Source organism: Tasmannia lanceolata, unplaced genomic scaffold (genome assembly GCF_043159265.1).
Source record: "Tasmannia lanceolata isolate RefF3 unplaced genomic scaffold, GAP_Taslan_0.1 ptg000029l, whole genome shotgun sequence".
Classification (NCBI taxonomy): Eukaryota; Viridiplantae; Streptophyta; class Magnoliopsida; order Canellales; family Winteraceae; genus Tasmannia; species Tasmannia lanceolata.
The window spans coordinates 6,480,219-6,497,772 of record NW_027518706.1 but is presented as its reverse complement, the minus strand read 5'-3'; the positions used below and the strand labels follow the sequence as shown (position 1 = coordinate 6,497,772).

Sequence of the window (17,554 nt, the reverse complement as noted above, 5' to 3'; positions counted from 1 at the left end):
TTAGGATGATCCGAAGCATTCATTTGAAAGGCCACATAATAGATATGGTGTGTACAAAAAATCAGCTCCATTGGATCATCCTAACACCTCCAAAAGTAGGGGCAAAAATGGATAGACACATTTTGTCCACAAATCTGCCCATTTTTGCCCCCACTTTTGGAGGGGTTAGGATGATCCAATGGAGCTGATTTTTTGTACACGCCCTATCTATGATGTGACCTTTCAAATGAATGCTTCAGATCATCCTAACAATGTGGGCTCCCTATGTTTTGAAAGAGCCACCGCAGCTAAGCTTATATGAGGGCACCCGCAGGAACTGTATTCTCATATATATATATATATATATATAGGATTATTATCAAATCTTGAGAGTGAAGGTTTCCATTACAATACATTGATCAGTCCATCATGAATTACAAACAACATCACCAAGGATCTTTTGTTCATATGAGAGATTTATGGAAGATGATTACCAGGACATTAATTTAATCAAGGTAGCTTTGAAGAACCATGTTGGAAATTAAAGATAAGTTTATTGAAGAAGGTTTTATTCTTCATTCTCTTTTTTCTCCTTTCATTTGAATTTGTATGTGATGAATGTGTTTCTTCACATTCAGTCTTGGAGAAACCCTCTCTCCAAGTTTGTGTGGAGTGAGATAGGCCTATTTTGATGAGAAACACTCTCTCCTTTATTTTCTCCTTGTTATTCTCCTTTGAATCTTTTAGGTTTGTTTTCCTTTCTCTTTGATTTTTCCTTCCTTTAGGTGACCCCCTGATTTTTTTTTCTGTTATTGAACTCATCATGCACAAACCAATTAATCCTGAGGAATAAAGGGTGTTTTATATTACTCTGCGATGCGTAATATAAAACCAGTTTTAGGAAGAATAAAGCCTAGAACTACTGTGCTAAAAGATTACCTGTTTTAGGAAGGGTGAATGATACATCACCACCTTCTCGTCTACTCTAATCACATGGAATATTAACTTTTGCTGTCACGTGCAAGGCACATTCACGTAATTAGTTCTATAGAAAGGTTAAACTACAATGGTTACTAAACAACTTTAAATTTGAGGATAAGCCTACCTTTTTTATTCGGCTATTTTCACTTTTTTTGGGTGAGGATAAGCTTACCCTTTTGTTTACACACCTGTCACTGTCACAATGCAAGATCCCGTGCTTTTTTTTCAGCAAGGGATCCCGTTTTGCTAACAACCCTCGTATTTTATTATCATCCTTGTTGGGAAGGAAAATCTATCAGAGTACTTTCCATTTCATTCAAATTTAAAAAAATTAAAATAAAACAAAGGAATGGATTTTCCCTTTAGGCCCTGTATAGATTGCAAGAAAAATATTTCTAACTGAAATTTTTTTTCTTGAGAATATTCTTTCTTTCTATGATTTAAAGGGAAGTGGTATGATTATAGTGTAGTTAAAATTTTAAAGGGAAAATATGTTAAAATTGAAGGCCTCTCTAAGAAAAACATGAACTCATCTTTTTCACGTGTCGAAAAAAGTAGGAAGTTAAAAGAAATATTTTTCCTTTCCAAACATTTCCAAAAGATTCCTGCAATCCAGACAGGGCCTTTGAGAGGCTGTGACCTAAAGATCGAATGATCCTAACCCTCTAAATGGAAACATTCACATATCAGATGGGTAAGATCATCCTATGGGAAAGAAATTTAGGGCATGGTGCCTATTTATTGCAGCTACCCACAAATGAATGGTTTAGATCATCCAAGTACTGAGTCCCACTGTCATTTTCTATACACATAGAATCCATACAATAACTCCCTTCTTCACTTGAGGTGCCTCTGGATGAACAGCCAAAATGCAATATTTTGGGCAGGGAAGAGAGCAGAGGACCCTTCAAGTTGCAGCAATTAGCTATTCATTTCTCTTGATGGTAAAGAGAAACTAAGCTCAAACCAGCTAAACCTAAAGTACATACAACTAAAAATGCATGGAGCTCAAAAAGCTACAGACCATTCTTGTGGCATTTTACTCAACTGGGGAAGAATAATCAATATCTCTACATATATGTACAACCTCTAAACTGCACCAGCAAGGGCACGACACCACCGGAGGGGGTCTTACTTGGCCGGAGAGCGTAACCAGAGACATCCTCTCTTTACAACAAAGTCCCCCCTGAAAATTCTCCCAACATCTCAAGATTGAAACCAATGCCAATGATACAAAACATGTCAAACCTTTGTTGAGACTTGAGACAGCCATTTTCACCTTGGCGAAATGGAAAGATGCAAAATCAGCTATCATCATCCACATTCCCAATGTAAGTGAGATCTGTTTTTCTAACTCTCACTGCCCCATTCAGCAAGTTAGAAGCCTTGAGATTGGAATGGTCACCTCCAACTCCCACACTTTTGTTACCTGAAGCGGGCCCAGACCCCGTGCCATCTTCCAACAGCATCCATGGGTCAATTTCCATGTCGGTGTCGATTTGCCAGGGATGTTGCTGGCGGATCGGGTGGAAGAAACTGAACTTCTTTGGGGAAGGTTTCAATTTCCCTGCTGGAATCCAGGAGTTGGGATGGTAGCTTGTAGAGAAGTAAGAGCTGTGGCAGTCACAGTTGGTGGCCGACAGGAAACAGAGAAGGGAAGGGAAGGGGGAAGAATGTAGAAAATAAATTAACAAAAACAATATAGAAGAAAAGGAAGAAGACAAACTTTCACTGATTTTTTATTTTATTCATTCACTTCACAATCACACATTACACCATCCCCTATATATATACTAGTAAAAAACCCAGTGCGATGCACGGGAGATCAAAAAATAAATAAATGAATTATCTTAGATCATGAAATCACAAATTTGAATCTACAAATCTCTAAAAAGAGGTGATAGCATACAAAACTTGGTGAAAAATGCCCTTGCCAAACCACACCACGGAGAGGAATCCCCACAATTAATGAAAGTAAAAAAACTCAAAAGAATCAACTTACTTTTCTAAAGTTATTGCACGCAAATAACTTATCTGATGCAAGGGATTTTAGTAAGCTGTTAAAAAGTGGAGAAGAAACATAAATCATACATCCAAAGTACAATTAAAGATGTTTTCCACGTGCTTTCCTATCAAAAGCTAATTGAGCAACGGAAACTACTGCTAGGGCTTTCACCTGAAGATTTTGTTAGTATCAACAAAGTAAAATTCAAAATGACTTGTAATTCTGTGTTAGTTTAAACTACAATGACCTATTAAACATGCTTTCCAAGTGCTCATTTCATCCCAATAAAACCAAGTTAAATTAAAAAGAGAACCTCAACATTTAAATCAAAGTTTTGAGGTGGAAAATGGCCTTTCCAAACCACACCAATGAGACCAATCCCCATAATTAATGAAACAGAAAAGGCATAAAAGAATCAAGTTACAACCATGAACACCTGTTTGGATCAATTTGCTTTGCCTTTTGATGTATCTTCTTTTTTCTTGGTACTTGATAGCTTAGGGGTCCCCCCAAAGTCCCCTTGATTTGCAATCTCCTTCTTTGGGAATAAAATGTCACTTTTCAAAAAAAAAAAAAAAAATCGAAGAAGTTACTCCTTTAAAGTTATTAGGTGCAAATAACTTATCTGATGCAAGGGACTATAGTAAGCTAGTAAAAAAGCAGAGAAGAAACATATATCATACCCCCAAACATCAAATAAAGATGCTTTCCGCATGATATATGCAAATGAATACAATGACCTCTTAAAACGCAATTGAACAACAGAAACTACTTCTTGCTAACAAAAATCATTGTGACCTTAATTTGTACTCATACAAAGCTGAGGCTGAGGTTATAGGCCTAGATGTACAGAATGTAAATCCAATTGATTAATGTGATATTATACACTATGAGTAACTTCAATGTAAAAGAATCAAATACATAAAGTAGATAAATTGCAATAAAAAATCTTGATTGGACATGCTTTAGACATGCCTACGAAAAAACTGCAGTAAGTCCATCTCATGAGGATCTCTTCGTCATGACAAACATTCAAATTACAAAAATAAAAACAAAAGATCTTAAAGTCGGGCATAAAAATGCATAAAAATGAAGTTTCAAAAAAAAATAAAAATAAAAATTGTAGTTTGAGAAACCCCAGTCCCCATCCTCAATCATTTTCTCAAACAGAAAGAGTATTGTACAAAAATAAAATATCAGAGTTTCAAAATAAATACATAATGAAAGCCAAAAATATGCAGAATTACAGCAAAGAAAATTTCAGGATACCTGAAGAAGGAAATGTGACACGGGAAAGAAAATTCCATGATACCCGCAACAATAAGGAACCATAGGTAGAGGCAAAAAAGATGCATTTGGAAGCATGGATTAATGAGACCTGGAAGGTACCCCAAAAACATACAGTTTATATTGATAGAAAGACAATTAATTTGTTTTTAGAAAATAACCATATAGTTACCTGTTAAAGAATATGAGAAATTATGAAAACCTGGATTTCACTTCCAATTCTTATAATTTGTAGGCTTCTTTCATTTCAAAATATAAAAAAATGAGAGAGAACATGCATTTGTTCTATTAAGAACCATACCACAGTAGACACCAATTTCACCCAAATTCATTGAATTTAAATTATGAATTTCTATTGTAAAACAGATTTGTAATGTCTTCTAGGCAAAAATATACAGAATGTCTCTAAGCCTTGTACATAGATAAGGGTCAAACGCCAATGCTCTACTCAAGATTTAAAAATATGCAGATGTTCTCTATTCAACAATAGAACCCTACAGAAAGATGTGTCATGTCAATAAGAACTTTCTTCAAGATATATGACCATCTGATACAAAACATTAAAGGCCATGATATATCACACATCCTAGGCATTGCCAGTTGTGAGAGTTCATGGTAAAACTTGCTGTGGTATAACACAACCAAAGAAAAAACATATCATGCGTTTTGATTTCTTGACTCTCAAATCTTTCTAAGAATCAATGTGAAGACCCACAAAACATACAAATAGGGGAATGTCCACAAAATGACATAATTATCAGCTTTAAGAAAGAAAATATTCAATAGATAACCTGGTTTGAAAGGAAACATAGGATTCGTAATTCTGCAAGTGTGGAAGAACATCTATTCAATAAAAATGGGCTAAACCAATTATCTAATTCACTCCCTTCAGCGTAAAGAAATTCTTGGAATGTAATCAAGAGTATTATGTATCATTCCATTGAAACAAATCCAAGATATTTGCACATTATGTTTCCAGAAGTCCGCTGGTCCATTTTCCTATGCAATTGGAGTACTGGGGTTTTAGGGCATTCCACCAAAACTGCAGTATTGTGGTTTTGGAGTACTCCATTAAAACCCAAATTGGAGTATTGGGGTTTTGGAAAACTCCTTCAAAACCCACATTTGCTTTGATGGGATTGCGATTCACATAATATCTAGTTCACTTGCTTTGGGGTAAACAAATTGTTAGAATGTAAGCAATAGGGTTTTATGCCCATGAAACAGAACCCACAAATTGCAAGTTACGTTTCAAAATTTCAAGTAATGGTCAGTTTTCATACACAAATTCCACTATTTGGTTTTTGTGTATTATGTCATATTTTTAAACCCAACCGCTAATCTAATAAAAGAACGTAGCAGATATCAAATAAAGACAAAAAAGGGAAAAGAAAAGAAAAGAGAAGAGAAGAGAAGTGAGGAAATCTAATTGCGATCACCAAATTATCCATTTCGGGTACTCAAATCTTCAGTTGTATAGAAAGGTTAGACATCATTACCATAAAATCTTCTGCTTATTTTTGCTAATGCAAGACTAGTTTAAAGTTTAGCATTTGCTAGTAGTCATTCACACAACCATGTAGTCTTTAGGATCTCAAAATTTATCTTAGCTAACAAAAAAAGAGACGACATGGATTTTAAAAATCATATCCTACCTTTGAAGATCTCTTCTTAGCCTCCATTTGTTGAATTCATACTTGGCAGAGACAGTTCACAATATTGCCTCTGATGTTTAGATTGTGAAATTGTTAATTTTCTATTCTTTGAAGGGTTGGCCAATCTTCAACACTTGTATTTGGACAATAGTGGTCTCAATGACAATGATTTTCCCTCTTGTTTGTGGAATCTATCAAAATCATTACCAAATAATAACCCGACAGTTCATTTCAGGATTTCGGGATCTCAACAAGTACGAGAAATGTGCACCTTATATGACTATTGATAAAGAAGGGTTTTCTAATGTATTTTTATTAGTGTATGAACCCTGAGGGCTTGTCTAGCTAGTAGGTAAAAATAGTTTTGACAAAATTTTCCCTAGAAAATAACTTTGCCAAGGTCTGGCACTTTTTTTTGAAGTAAAGGTTATTTCGGGTAAAAGTTGCCTTGAAAATAACCCAACAAAAAAATATGAATTGCTGGGCCAATTTTTTCCCTTTAAAAATTTTCCTTATTTATCAAGTGTTAAGGTTTCTCTCTCATTATCCTTTTATTTCCAATATTGGAGCCATGATAGAGGCCCTCATGCTAGAGACTTCAAAATTTTGGGGGCTCATATATCTTCTTTTTTTTCTTTCTTTTTCTTTTTCCCATTTTTGTTTTGGTAGGTAAGCTGAGATCGAACCTGCGACCTCAAGGTTGAGAAAGAAGGTCTCAACAATTGAGCTACTGGCGCAATCCCAATCTTTTCCCCATCTTTGTTCTAGATTCTAGAGTTTTGATGAGTTTTCCTTTGTCAAATCTTTTTCTCAGGTCATTTGGGGTTTCTTTGGTCATGGGAATCAGTTCTCTCTAGATCCGTTGGGGTTTTGAGGTTTCAATTGGCTATGGTTTGTTCAAACGAGGGATTTTTGCATTGTTTGTGATATTTAGGGTACCTATGAATCTCGTTTCAATTTTTTTGATGCAAAAACACCATCTTATCAAATATTCATATCGTAGTTTATTTGACAGCGTCAGCGACAGTCCAGAGTTCTCCATTTCTAGTCGATTTATAATATTTTTCTAATTTTAGAGATTCAATACCCTTTTCGTGTAACCATTAAAAAAAACCATTTTAGTATAATTATTAACTTTATTTTAGCAAATTTGTTTATGTATTGATGCTTTCCTGTTTACAATTTGTTATGTAGGGATCTTTTGTTTGTGTTGTTGTGCAATAAATTAAGATGGAAATGTAATGAAATTATATGGGTACTTATTTGATGCATCTGGGTTATTTTTTCATGTTGTAAATGGTTTGGACTTGAGAAATTTGTCCTGTTTCATTTTTTAAAATGGTCTGGCTTACCAAAATGTTTAATATTTAGCTACTTTTATTGTAATTTGCTTCATTGCTCTCTTCGGGCCATGATGTTTCTCTTTTTCAATGTATGTTGCATGTTAGATAGCATACATTTGATGCATCTTCACCTCACATTTAAAATGAACCATCTAGATTGGATTGTCGAATTATGAAATCTGTTTGTAGTTTCTTGTGACCATTGTTACTGACTAGAAACCATCATGCCTCGCATTCTGTAAACATATGTTAAAGTGTTGCAACTGACCTTCAGTGAGTTATTGTATATTGAAGTATCTGAAAGAAGTTTTACTAATAGTCTAATAGACATTAGGTGAGTGTTCATTTTGTCTGGAATAAGGATTTTGATGAGAACATTCCAAGGTATAATGAGTTGACACCCTCGAGAAGGAATCCGAGGAGTTGATCGGATTCTCTGTCAAGCCACGTTCAGTTCGTCTGACCTAGCCACACTGCATACTATTAAGTATTAACTAACGAACGTTGATCTTCATAAGCAAATCCAAAAGATGAATTAGAAGATTGGCAAGATGTTGAAGGGGAAGAGCACGGCGGAGGAGCTACAGTTCAAAACCGAGTCGCCATTCACCCAGGAGATTTTGAGGACACAACTCCCACAAGGATTCAAGATTCCACTGATCGACCAATAAGATGGTACCTCAGACCCCTTAACAATCTTAAAACTTTCAAGGTGGTGATGCTCCTGCATAACAACCCAAACACAGTCATGTGTCGCACCTTCGCAGCCACACTGAAAAAGGTTGCCTGAGTCTTCTAATCAAAGCTCTGAGCTGTCTCTATCAGCTCATTTAATCAGCTCAGCCGGTAGTTCGTGGCCCACTTCATCAACAGCTAACGTCGCTACAAGACCTCGGCCACCCTGATCGCAGTAGAGTAGAAAAAAGGGCGAGCCCCTAAGAGAGTGCATAACCCGCTTCAATTGTTAGGCACTGGACGTACAAGACCTGGACCAATCTGTAGCAATGACCGCAGTGATGAACGATGTGAAGGCCTCCAGATTCAACTTCTCCCTTGCCAAGAGGCCGCCCAAGACTTTGGCCGAGCTGCTGGCCTGAGCCAAAAAAGTATATCAACATCAAGGAGACTATATCAGCTCAGAAGGAGATAGAGGAAAGCCAAAGTGGTAATAAACGGAGAAACCAGGAGGAACCCATGTCCGGAACCGGTCCGAGCAAGCAACCCCGACAGGAAGAGAGGGCTCCAAGTTGGAACCGAAGCCCATCTCGGAGGTTCGAAAGGTACACTCCTCTCAACACTTCGAGGACGGATATTCTAGTATTTGTATCTGTAATACTACGTAGGTCTCTGACTCTCAAAACTAGATGGAATTAAAAGTGGATGAAGAATAAGAAGAGTCGAGCCCAGTGTTCTCAACGTGATGATACACCATGTATAACCTATTCATCTTTCTTAGCAGATGCATATTCTTCTTATGCTCTTTAGTTGGATTAAATTCAATGACTAACATCGTGCGCTCCACAAACAAAACTAAAGTCTATGGAACCTGTGTAAGTAAAATAGACCTGCAGCACATAACGTAAGAATAGAAAAAGGAAAATGCAATAAGTTTGACTTTGGTAATTATTTTCGGCTACATATATGATGGGGTTCACACGGCTTCTCAACCATAAAAAAGCTCTTTTGTTGTTTGATATCCCAATATGAACAGCCAAACTCCTATGAATGAAGCTGACAAAGCATAACAAGGTGAATGCTATAGCAAAATTGTGGATTGAAATGTTTAATTGTTCACATGGTAATTACGAGAAGATTATAAGGTGCTGACAAAATGTAAAATTATTGGAATAACGGGCATTACTAAAACAACCAGCATCCTTCTAGCAAAAACATACTCCCAACAAGACTGAAAGAATGCAAGACAGAAACCATCAGGACCAGGCTTATAAGACGATATTCAGATATTTTAGATGCACCAGCAATTTTCGGGATAAGGGTAATAAAAGTTGCCCCCGTCCCTTTGTCCAACACCAATCCATCATAGAATTCTTCAAAAAATCTAACAATATCCCCTTTCACATACTCCCAACCAAGGTTTTAAATTTCGGTTTCGAAACCCATTTCGGACCCTAGCGAAACCGAAATTTCGGTCGAAATTGATTACTCACTTCGAAATTAATATTTTATATATATTAAATAAAATAATAATTTGCTGAAATTTCGCCGAAATTTCAAACGAAATTTCAGAATTTCGATCGAAATTTCGGAAAATTATTATTTTAATAATAATGAAAAGGAATTTTGTTGTAAATTTCGTTAAAAACGAAATTTCGAACTCGACCGAAATTCCAAAATTCCAAAATTTCGGTCGAAATTTCTCACCATTTCGGGTAACATCAATTTCGGTCTCGGTCGAAATTTAAAACCCTGCTCCCAACAAGACGAAAGATGCAAGACAGAAACCATCAGGACCAGGAGCTTTGTCTCCACACAAGGAAAAAACCCCTTTTCTAATCTCCTCTTCCTCAACTCACTAAAAGCTCAAACTCAACTCACTAAACGCCAGATCCTCCGGAAGCGGTCTAGAAATACCCTCAGACGAGTACAAAGATATATAAAAGTTTAGGATCACATTAGTAACCTCTCCCTTCGCCGACACACTAACTCCATTACTCGTCAATGACTCGATCCTATTCTCCTTCTTCTGGCGCTTGCCATCGCATGGAAACAAGCCATATTTTTATCCCCCTCCTTTAACCATTTCACTCTCGATTTCTGTCTCCAAGTAATTTCCTCATGGAGCACCACCCCTCTATGTTCTTCTTTAACTCTCCCCAATTCCTCCCTCGATTTACCATCTCCACAACCAGATTCCTCCAACATTTTAGCTCTTCAATTCTATTCTCCAGCCATACGGCCATACCTTTCTATTCGAGTCAGCTAATCTCCTCTCCACCACCCATTCCTTCAGCTTCTTCTTAACAAATCTAAGTTTATGCCCAATAACGACATCCGCCGAACCCTCAACTAGATGAGATTCCCACCAATCTCCCAATATGTTCTCCATATGGGGGATCTGAAGCCACGCAATCTCAAACCTAAAAGGAGGGGGTCCCCATGATTCCAATCTGGGATCCAAGAGAAGGGGACAATGATCATAAACCGAGTGAATAAGAGCCTTTTGGTAGACTTCAAGAGCCAAGTTCATCCATCCAGGACAAATGAGAAAACGATCCATTCTACTATGACTATCTCCTCTATTCCAAGAAAACCTAGCACCAGACAAAGGCAGATCAATTAAATTATGATTTGAAATGAAGTCTGCAAAGGCAATCATGTTCTGGTTAGATCTCCGACATCCAATTCTCTCACCGACATACCTAATTTCAAGTCTCCCCCAATACACCATGGGTAGGCCCATCTACCCCTAGCTCTATTAAGTTCCTCCCATAACAATCTCTTGTCAGCCCATAAAGAAGGACCATAAACACCAGAGAATAACAACAAAGAAGCGTCATCCACCCTCCAAAGAACAATAGAAATTGAAAATCTACCCTTCCATTCCTCCTCCATAACCCACCTAGATTCATCCCAAGCTATTAAGATACCCCCCGAGGCTCCAATAGCTCCAACAAATGAGAATCCCCAATCCGATCTAACCCCGAGACTATTCATAGGATTCCTATCGATCACCTCTAACTTTGTCTCTTGTATGCAAATTAGCTCCGGCTTAATGTTTTTAATTAGCCCTTTTACATGAACCCTCTTATCCAAATATCCCAATCCATTTATATTCCAAGATAGAATCTTCATAAGGAAACAAATTTGATAGGTTTCCTCCCCTTCCTCGCACTCTTCTTCCTTCCAGAAAGAGGACTCAATGCCTCCTTTCCAACTGGGAGCACCCCATAGTTCACTTCGGATCTTAGCCTAGCCAACTCCCTCAACTTCTTTTGAGATGAGTTTGGAGAAAATTTTGATTTATCATCCCCTCCAGAATCTCTAATCTCAGAAGATCTAATCATATCCCGAAAATTCTCCATAGGAACATGATATATCACTCCAAGTTTTTGGCTACCCCAACCGTATGACTCATACTCACTGACCTTTCTAAATCCTCCTTCCTACCCTCCACCCCCTTTAAAATGGAATTCTCTATCGGCAAGAAAGGGACGACATCCCGATTCAATTGCTCCAAATCAGATGATCCACCTTGGGACAACGATGTCTGAATAATAGAATATGTACCAGGAACTTCTACAATCTGATTGCCAAATGAACTATCATAATCTTTTATGCCATATGATTTATCCTGCACATCAACACAAGAAAGGGAACCCGCATTATTCCAAATTGAAATTGTTCGTACCTCCTTTAGACAAGTCGTGGCGGCAGCTAACTCCCACCTCAAACGATGGTAAGTTACCTATATTCCCATATGAATAGCCCCCTACACCATGTCTGAATGGAATATCTGAACCTGAAGATTTCATTGTATAAGGGCCCGACAGTGATTCCCCAATTCTATCGAATATTATTTCTGCAGGGACCTCTGTTTGCCGAGAAGCTTGACGAACAGGTGAGATCAAATCTGACTGGATCTGCTCACTCCTACACACAAAATCAAGAAACTCTGTCTCTATCTCATTACCTGAATCAAAATCAAGGCTATGGGCCACTGACATCACCGATCTTGATGTGTGATATGAGTGATTCCGTCTATGATTTTGTTTCTGCCCATACAGGATGCCGGAAATTGGAGTCGCACCTCTCATTGAAGGAGAGAACTCAATCAACGGGGTCGATATCAAATTGGAAGGAAACCCTCTGTTCCCCGTAACAGAAAGTGTACCGGGCCCGTCCATGCAATGAGAGGCCCTCTCAATCAAGCCCACAATACTATTAACCAGATGGTGTAACTGGGCCCGCAACTTCTTCAAAGCTTCCACATCACATTGAGACATCTTCTTCACGCTAGTCCCAACCTTCTCATCCATCACGGAACCACAATAATAAATACAGATTATCAAGCTTTGACTCCAACCTGCATCGAAGGAGAACTACCTAAGCTTAGGCAAATAAATACCCAACAACTTATCACTTCTCGTATAGCTTTATACTTACATACATACATAACATAGACACTAACATGTTTTGAAAACTCAGAATTTGACTGAAACTTGTGTCAGGGACTCAATCTAGTCAATTGAGATTTTTTTTTCATTTAAAAACAGAACTTATATGGTAAAGCACTAGTAAAAGATCAATAACATGAGAATCTCAATTAATCATTTATTGAATATTGAGTTAGCAAGAAAGCCGTTGAACGTAAAACGGTCGAATTTAGGGGCTAAGATATATAAAGAAGTGGAACGGCACTATGACATGCATTTTATTAGGGCTCCCATGAGATGCAGAAGTCAGGTCTACCCACACAACATAAACATGACCCTGACCATCATCTGGTTGGCCGCTGATGCAGGAGCATCCCCTTGGAGTGTTTACAGCGGCTTCTCATGGCTTTTTGGCTTAGATTTTTCTTGTTCCAATTGCATTAGTTTCATATTGGGTAAGTTTTAGTTCATTTTGTCCTTTTGGTCATTTTGAAGTTCATAGAGTAGTTTAGGGAAATGCGAAAATGTAATGGGCAATTAGAGCCAACTTCTCATTTTTAAGATTAAGAGCTTTTGAATTTGACTTTGGAACTTTGGGAGAATTTGGAGGGAGTTTTTCCTTTCCATGGAAAACTTTTGCTGAAATCCAACCATAGAAAGGAGACACCGAGCTTGGATCTCCAGCTCTTCACTTTGCGTCTCAAACTAACTTGTGTTTGCAAGGATGTTGTTCCTTTACCCTCCAAGTGTCTCCACTCTCCACGCTTGAAATCAGTTATTGTGTATGATTTCGTGAAGAACATGCAAAACAAAGGATAATCAAGAACACTCTAGGACAGCAAGATCTGTCCATCACCGTTAATGCCTTGATGTTGCTGGAATTCGGGGTATTTCAACATGTTTCAATGGTTAATTCGTAGGCAACATGCAGCTCTGTAAGTGAATTGTGTGTTTTTTTTTTTCAATTTCTTTCAACTGTGGTGAAGATCAGGAAATCGAGCTCCGGATCTTGAGCCTCTGCCCCTCATGCAGAAATGGCCGTTGTTCACATGGAATTTTAAAATGAACCTTCATTTCTGGATTAATCTGCTAGATCTGGACCTTTTCATGAAGTCCTATGGAGAATTGGCCAAATTCTTAAACATATACCTCAGATTTCTCTCTTTCTATTGAGTTCTATGATTTGATTCTAGTTTGGTCCTTTGCTTGAAGGAAATACACTTCAGGAATTGGCTCTCTGCTATGCTTGAATGTTCTATGCCTAAGATTGTTTCTCTTTAGTATCTTGTTAATTTTCCTTATTTTCTGTTACCACATAAGCAAAACACCATGGAGGGTCTAGACTATAGCAAAAGCAGCATTGAGTTTTGATTGAGCCTTTGTATTGAAACAGAGCGAAAATAATGCCATTGACAGCAAGGTGCAAAATCGTGCACTTGCTGCCAAAAAATGCAGAGTCCAGTGGTGTTACTTCTCTTGGATATGGAGATGAATATTTAGAGGTTGTCAAACGAGCAGTGCCCTTGACTCAAAAGCGTCAACTCCAGATTTGGAGAAATCAAAAGAAGAAAGATCCTTTTACAGAAAGTGGGAAATGGTCCCTTGGGCTTGAAACTATTCCGTATAATAGTTCCTTTGGGCTGAAAGGTTTTCATTGAAAATCAGAGTAAAAGCTTATTTTCTCAAAGCTATATGATCTATGGATTGGAGAATTATAACTAGTGTTGCTGTTGTGCCTAATACAAATTAAGCCATGCAGAATCGACATGATAATCTAATTGGCATATTTTGGCTGTTTGCAACCATATGATCTAATAGCATACTTTGGATTGCTTGTTGCCATATACATACATATAACTGCCTGCTCAATTTAAAGTCATGCTGATTGATTTTATGAGTCAGCCTGCTCCGTGATTTCTTTTAATTTAGGTTTGGACAGTAGCATCTACAACCATATCCGAACTTAGAACATTTGATTATCAGTCTGCCACAAACCTCATTTCAAGATGAATATTTGGTATACTTACTCTGGACCCGAAAGAAGTTTGAAAGAAGTATATTTCCTAGCAAGCACCACTCAAATCCTGAAGCTTTGGCTTCCGCCATGACACCAAAGTGGAGTTAATGCAGACCTTGCAAGCCGCGAACATTGCCTCTGCAACTACCCTGCATCCGCCGCACCATAGAAATGCCATATCCCAACAATACTCGGCTGGAAAATCCTAAAAATCAGGCATGAAGATTTTTGCTCCCTAAATCTTGCCTGCTGCTCTATTTCTTTCATTTTTTTCAAATTTCCATTTGTAGGCCACTAATCCAACGGAGGCTTAGCTGTTTATTCCTTTCGATATGTGTTCTGTCTTTCTTTTGGAAAGGAATGTTTTAGTGCTCCGCCCATTTTGATATTCCATTTCAGATAATATGTGGCAAGAAAATTTAAGAAGTCAAAAAAAAAAATATTAGAACCAAAAAAAAAAAAAAAACGAGAAGAACAATAATTACATACCTTATTAGACCTACCATAATTGTTAATATGTTGTTAACAGCAATCTAAAATCAACATAATGTAACTATTGTCTGTGTAATCCATATAGCATAGGTCCATCAAATGAATGTTGTGCCTAGGCCCAACCATTGCATCTCATGGGTATCTTAGATAAATGCATCACATATTTAACTAGATTTATGGATTTTAACAATAATGAAGGATAAGAAAGGATTTGAATGCTTAGAATTGAGCCAAACCAACTCCAACCCATAAGAACTCAAGAAAAAGAAGTCAGAAAGACTCTTGTTCTAGTTTCTGCTCGAGTATTTCATGGAGAGAAAGTAAAAGCTTGAGTGTGTCACAAGATACTCGCAAAGTTGAAACAATTCAATGATTATTCCTATGTACGTGATTGAATTTTCCTCATGTTTTTTAAATACTGAGCTGTAATCATAGCCCACGGGTCTCAACCAAGTTGAGTCAAACTTGAACATTTAATCAAGATCTCAAAATATGCATAATATGGCAGCTAGCATATGCATTCACAATTCAAGTACAGAAACAAAACTCCCTTGTTGCAAATAGCAGATTATTAATTCAAAATTCAAACACTCAAAATAATAAAGCCATAACATATAATCTTGCCTTTCCATGCGGCTCGAAAAAAGATATATGATTTAATCAGAATTACAAGGATGGCGACTTTATACAACAGGTATTTCTGTCATCGAACTACAGCATTTCGATTCAGAATCAAAGATCTTAGCAATACAAAAATCTAGAGTCCTATTAGAGCAACACAAATCGAGTTGCCCATAAAATTCATGCAGAAACAAACAATCAAAACCAAGACATAAATACAGATAAAAAAAATTCAGATAACTCAAGCAAATATCATGCACAAAAAATTTCTCAAGAACATCGATTGTTATTTTAAGTAGAACTTAATCTTTCAAAAGTATTACAGTTTTACATAAATAGAACAACTGAAAACACAAACAAAAATTGGAATTTTGAAACTAAAAAAAAAAAGGGCAAAAAATAAAAGTTACTGATATTGGCACGACCATGTGTTTATCATTGCACTAACTCATCTTGTCTTTTATTATTTAAACAGCTTCCAAAAAGTTATTACCCTTCCCAAAAAGCTCTCAAAATCCAATTAAAAAAAGAAAAGACAAGATGGGTTTGTGCAATTATTAAAAAATGGTAGTGCCATTATCAATATCCAAAGAAAAATATGTATCAAATGAATCGAATGAAATCAGCCAACGAATCTCGACTATACAAATTGGAACTTAGAAACTTTAAAAATATATGGGAAGGGGAAAATATCTGTAACAGATGAAAGTTCAACAAAAAATGGAATTTTAAAATTAAAGGAAAAGGGGATTATGAAAATTTGCAGAAAGTGAATTTACAAGCAAATTAATCTACTGGTCTCGAACATCAGATCTATAGAAAGAAAACCCAATTACCGTTTGTTTGATTGTTTGTCAGGAAGGAGGGTTTCAGCAGGAAAACCACCGCGAAACCCTAATTCGAATGGGTTGGATTCGAATAAAATTTGAGCGAGCAAAAGTATAAATGGGGCCTTTTTTCTTGTTACAAAAAGAGGGGTCACAAATATATTAGAAGGGGTGGCCTGTAGAAGTAAGGGGGTGAGAAAGTTTCACTTCACCCTAAATGAAGAACCATTTTTGTGATTTTGGGCTCTGATAAATTCACCCCATTCTAGGATGAATTCACCCCATAAGTTAAAGGTCAGCCACCATATCAAATCTCGATATATAAATGATATAATTGTCCCTTTTTCTTCCTCGGTCCACCGTCTTGTAGTTTGGAAAGAGTCAGTCACAACTCACACATACATTAGAGGGGGTGGCCTGTGGAATTAAAGTGGGGAGAATGTATCACTTCACCCTAAATGAACCACTATCAAAACATCATTGTCTATTTGTCTTGATATCATTTACCTATTTTATTTGTGTACAATGTAACTAGGACGTACTAGGACTCTCCCTGATGAACAGTCCGATTTGAAATGGATCGTGAACGGGACATGGGAAGTAGGATATGAAGAACACTCCAAATCCGATCTGATCGATAAGGGATTTGAATGGATCATGACTAAGATATAGGTGCATCCGATCCGAAGTGGATCCACTGACATCCCTAATTAAACATCAATTGTGGGCTGATAAATGTTACAGTACTATGGAGGACTTGTGGAGACTAGGAGCAAGGTTTTAAATTTCGTCTGAAATCTGAAATTTTTGAAGACCGAAACCGAAATGGACCGAAACCAAAATTTTTGAAATTACCAAAATTGTCGAAATTTCGAAAATTTCTCAGCCAAATTTTTTTTAAAATATTAATTTTTTATTAGTTTACCAAATTTCGGGATTTCAGCTGAAATTTCGGTTTCGATGGGGTCCGAAATTACCCCCGAAACCGAAAATTAAAACCTTGACTAGGAGTGACCCAACTTGGCATGGGATAGGGGCTTAGCCTAACACATTCCATTAACTCGTATTGGTTAAGTATCTAACATTTGGTATCGGACCCCTAGCTACGTCCTATGTTAGAGTCACAAAAGAGGCAAGCCACTAGAGTAAAGTTGTCATAGGATAGGCCGCCTCGGAAGGGGCAATATGTCAAAAAAGGCTACTTGGAAAAAAGGCAATAGTGAAAGCTATCAC

At 37.2% G+C, this 17,554-nt stretch overlaps 1 protein-coding gene across 5 annotated transcripts; it reads right to left on the bottom strand.

Moving 5' to 3' along the window:
• Nucleotides 1-1,977: 1,977 nt before the first annotated feature.
• On the bottom strand, nucleotides 1,978-16,478 carry LOC143859086 (uncharacterized). 5 transcript variants are annotated; one of them, XM_077369768.1, is made up of 4 exons: nucleotides 14,392-16,478; nucleotides 11,620-12,294; nucleotides 4,235-4,343; nucleotides 1,978-3,522 (listed from the first exon to the last, which is right to left on the bottom strand). In XM_077369768.1, the coding sequence occupies exons 1-4, from the start codon at nucleotides 14,468-14,470 to the stop codon at nucleotides 3,411-3,413; spliced, it is 975 nt and encodes a 324-aa protein (XP_077225883.1). In that variant the 5' UTR covers nucleotides 14,471-16,478; the 3' UTR covers nucleotides 1,978-3,410. The 5 variants fall into 5 exon arrangements, 3 of the variants coding, with proteins under 3 accessions (XP_077225883.1, XP_077225885.1, XP_077225884.1); XM_077369770.1 differs by having other exon boundaries at nucleotides 16,331-16,478; XR_013239137.1 differs by lacking the exon at nucleotides 11,620-12,294.
• Nucleotides 16,479-17,554: the final 1,076 nt, after the last annotated feature.

What these genes read in the sequence shown, in the direction of transcription:
- LOC143859086 (XM_077369768.1), bottom strand. Translation starts at nt 14,470, where the DNA reads ATGGCGGAAGCCAAAGCTTCAGGATTTGAGTGGTGCTTGCTAGGAAAT. An exon ending in AAACTTCTTTCGGGTCCAGA is followed by an intron (nt 12,295 to 14,391) that starts GTAAGTATACCA and finishes CCTTCGATGCAG; the next exon opens with GTTGGAGTCAAAGCTTGATA. An exon ending in TGTCACATTTCCTTCTTCAG is followed by an intron (nt 3,523 to 4,234) that starts GTATCCTGAAAT and finishes TTTTTTGAAAAG; the next exon opens with TGACATTTTATTCCCAAAGA.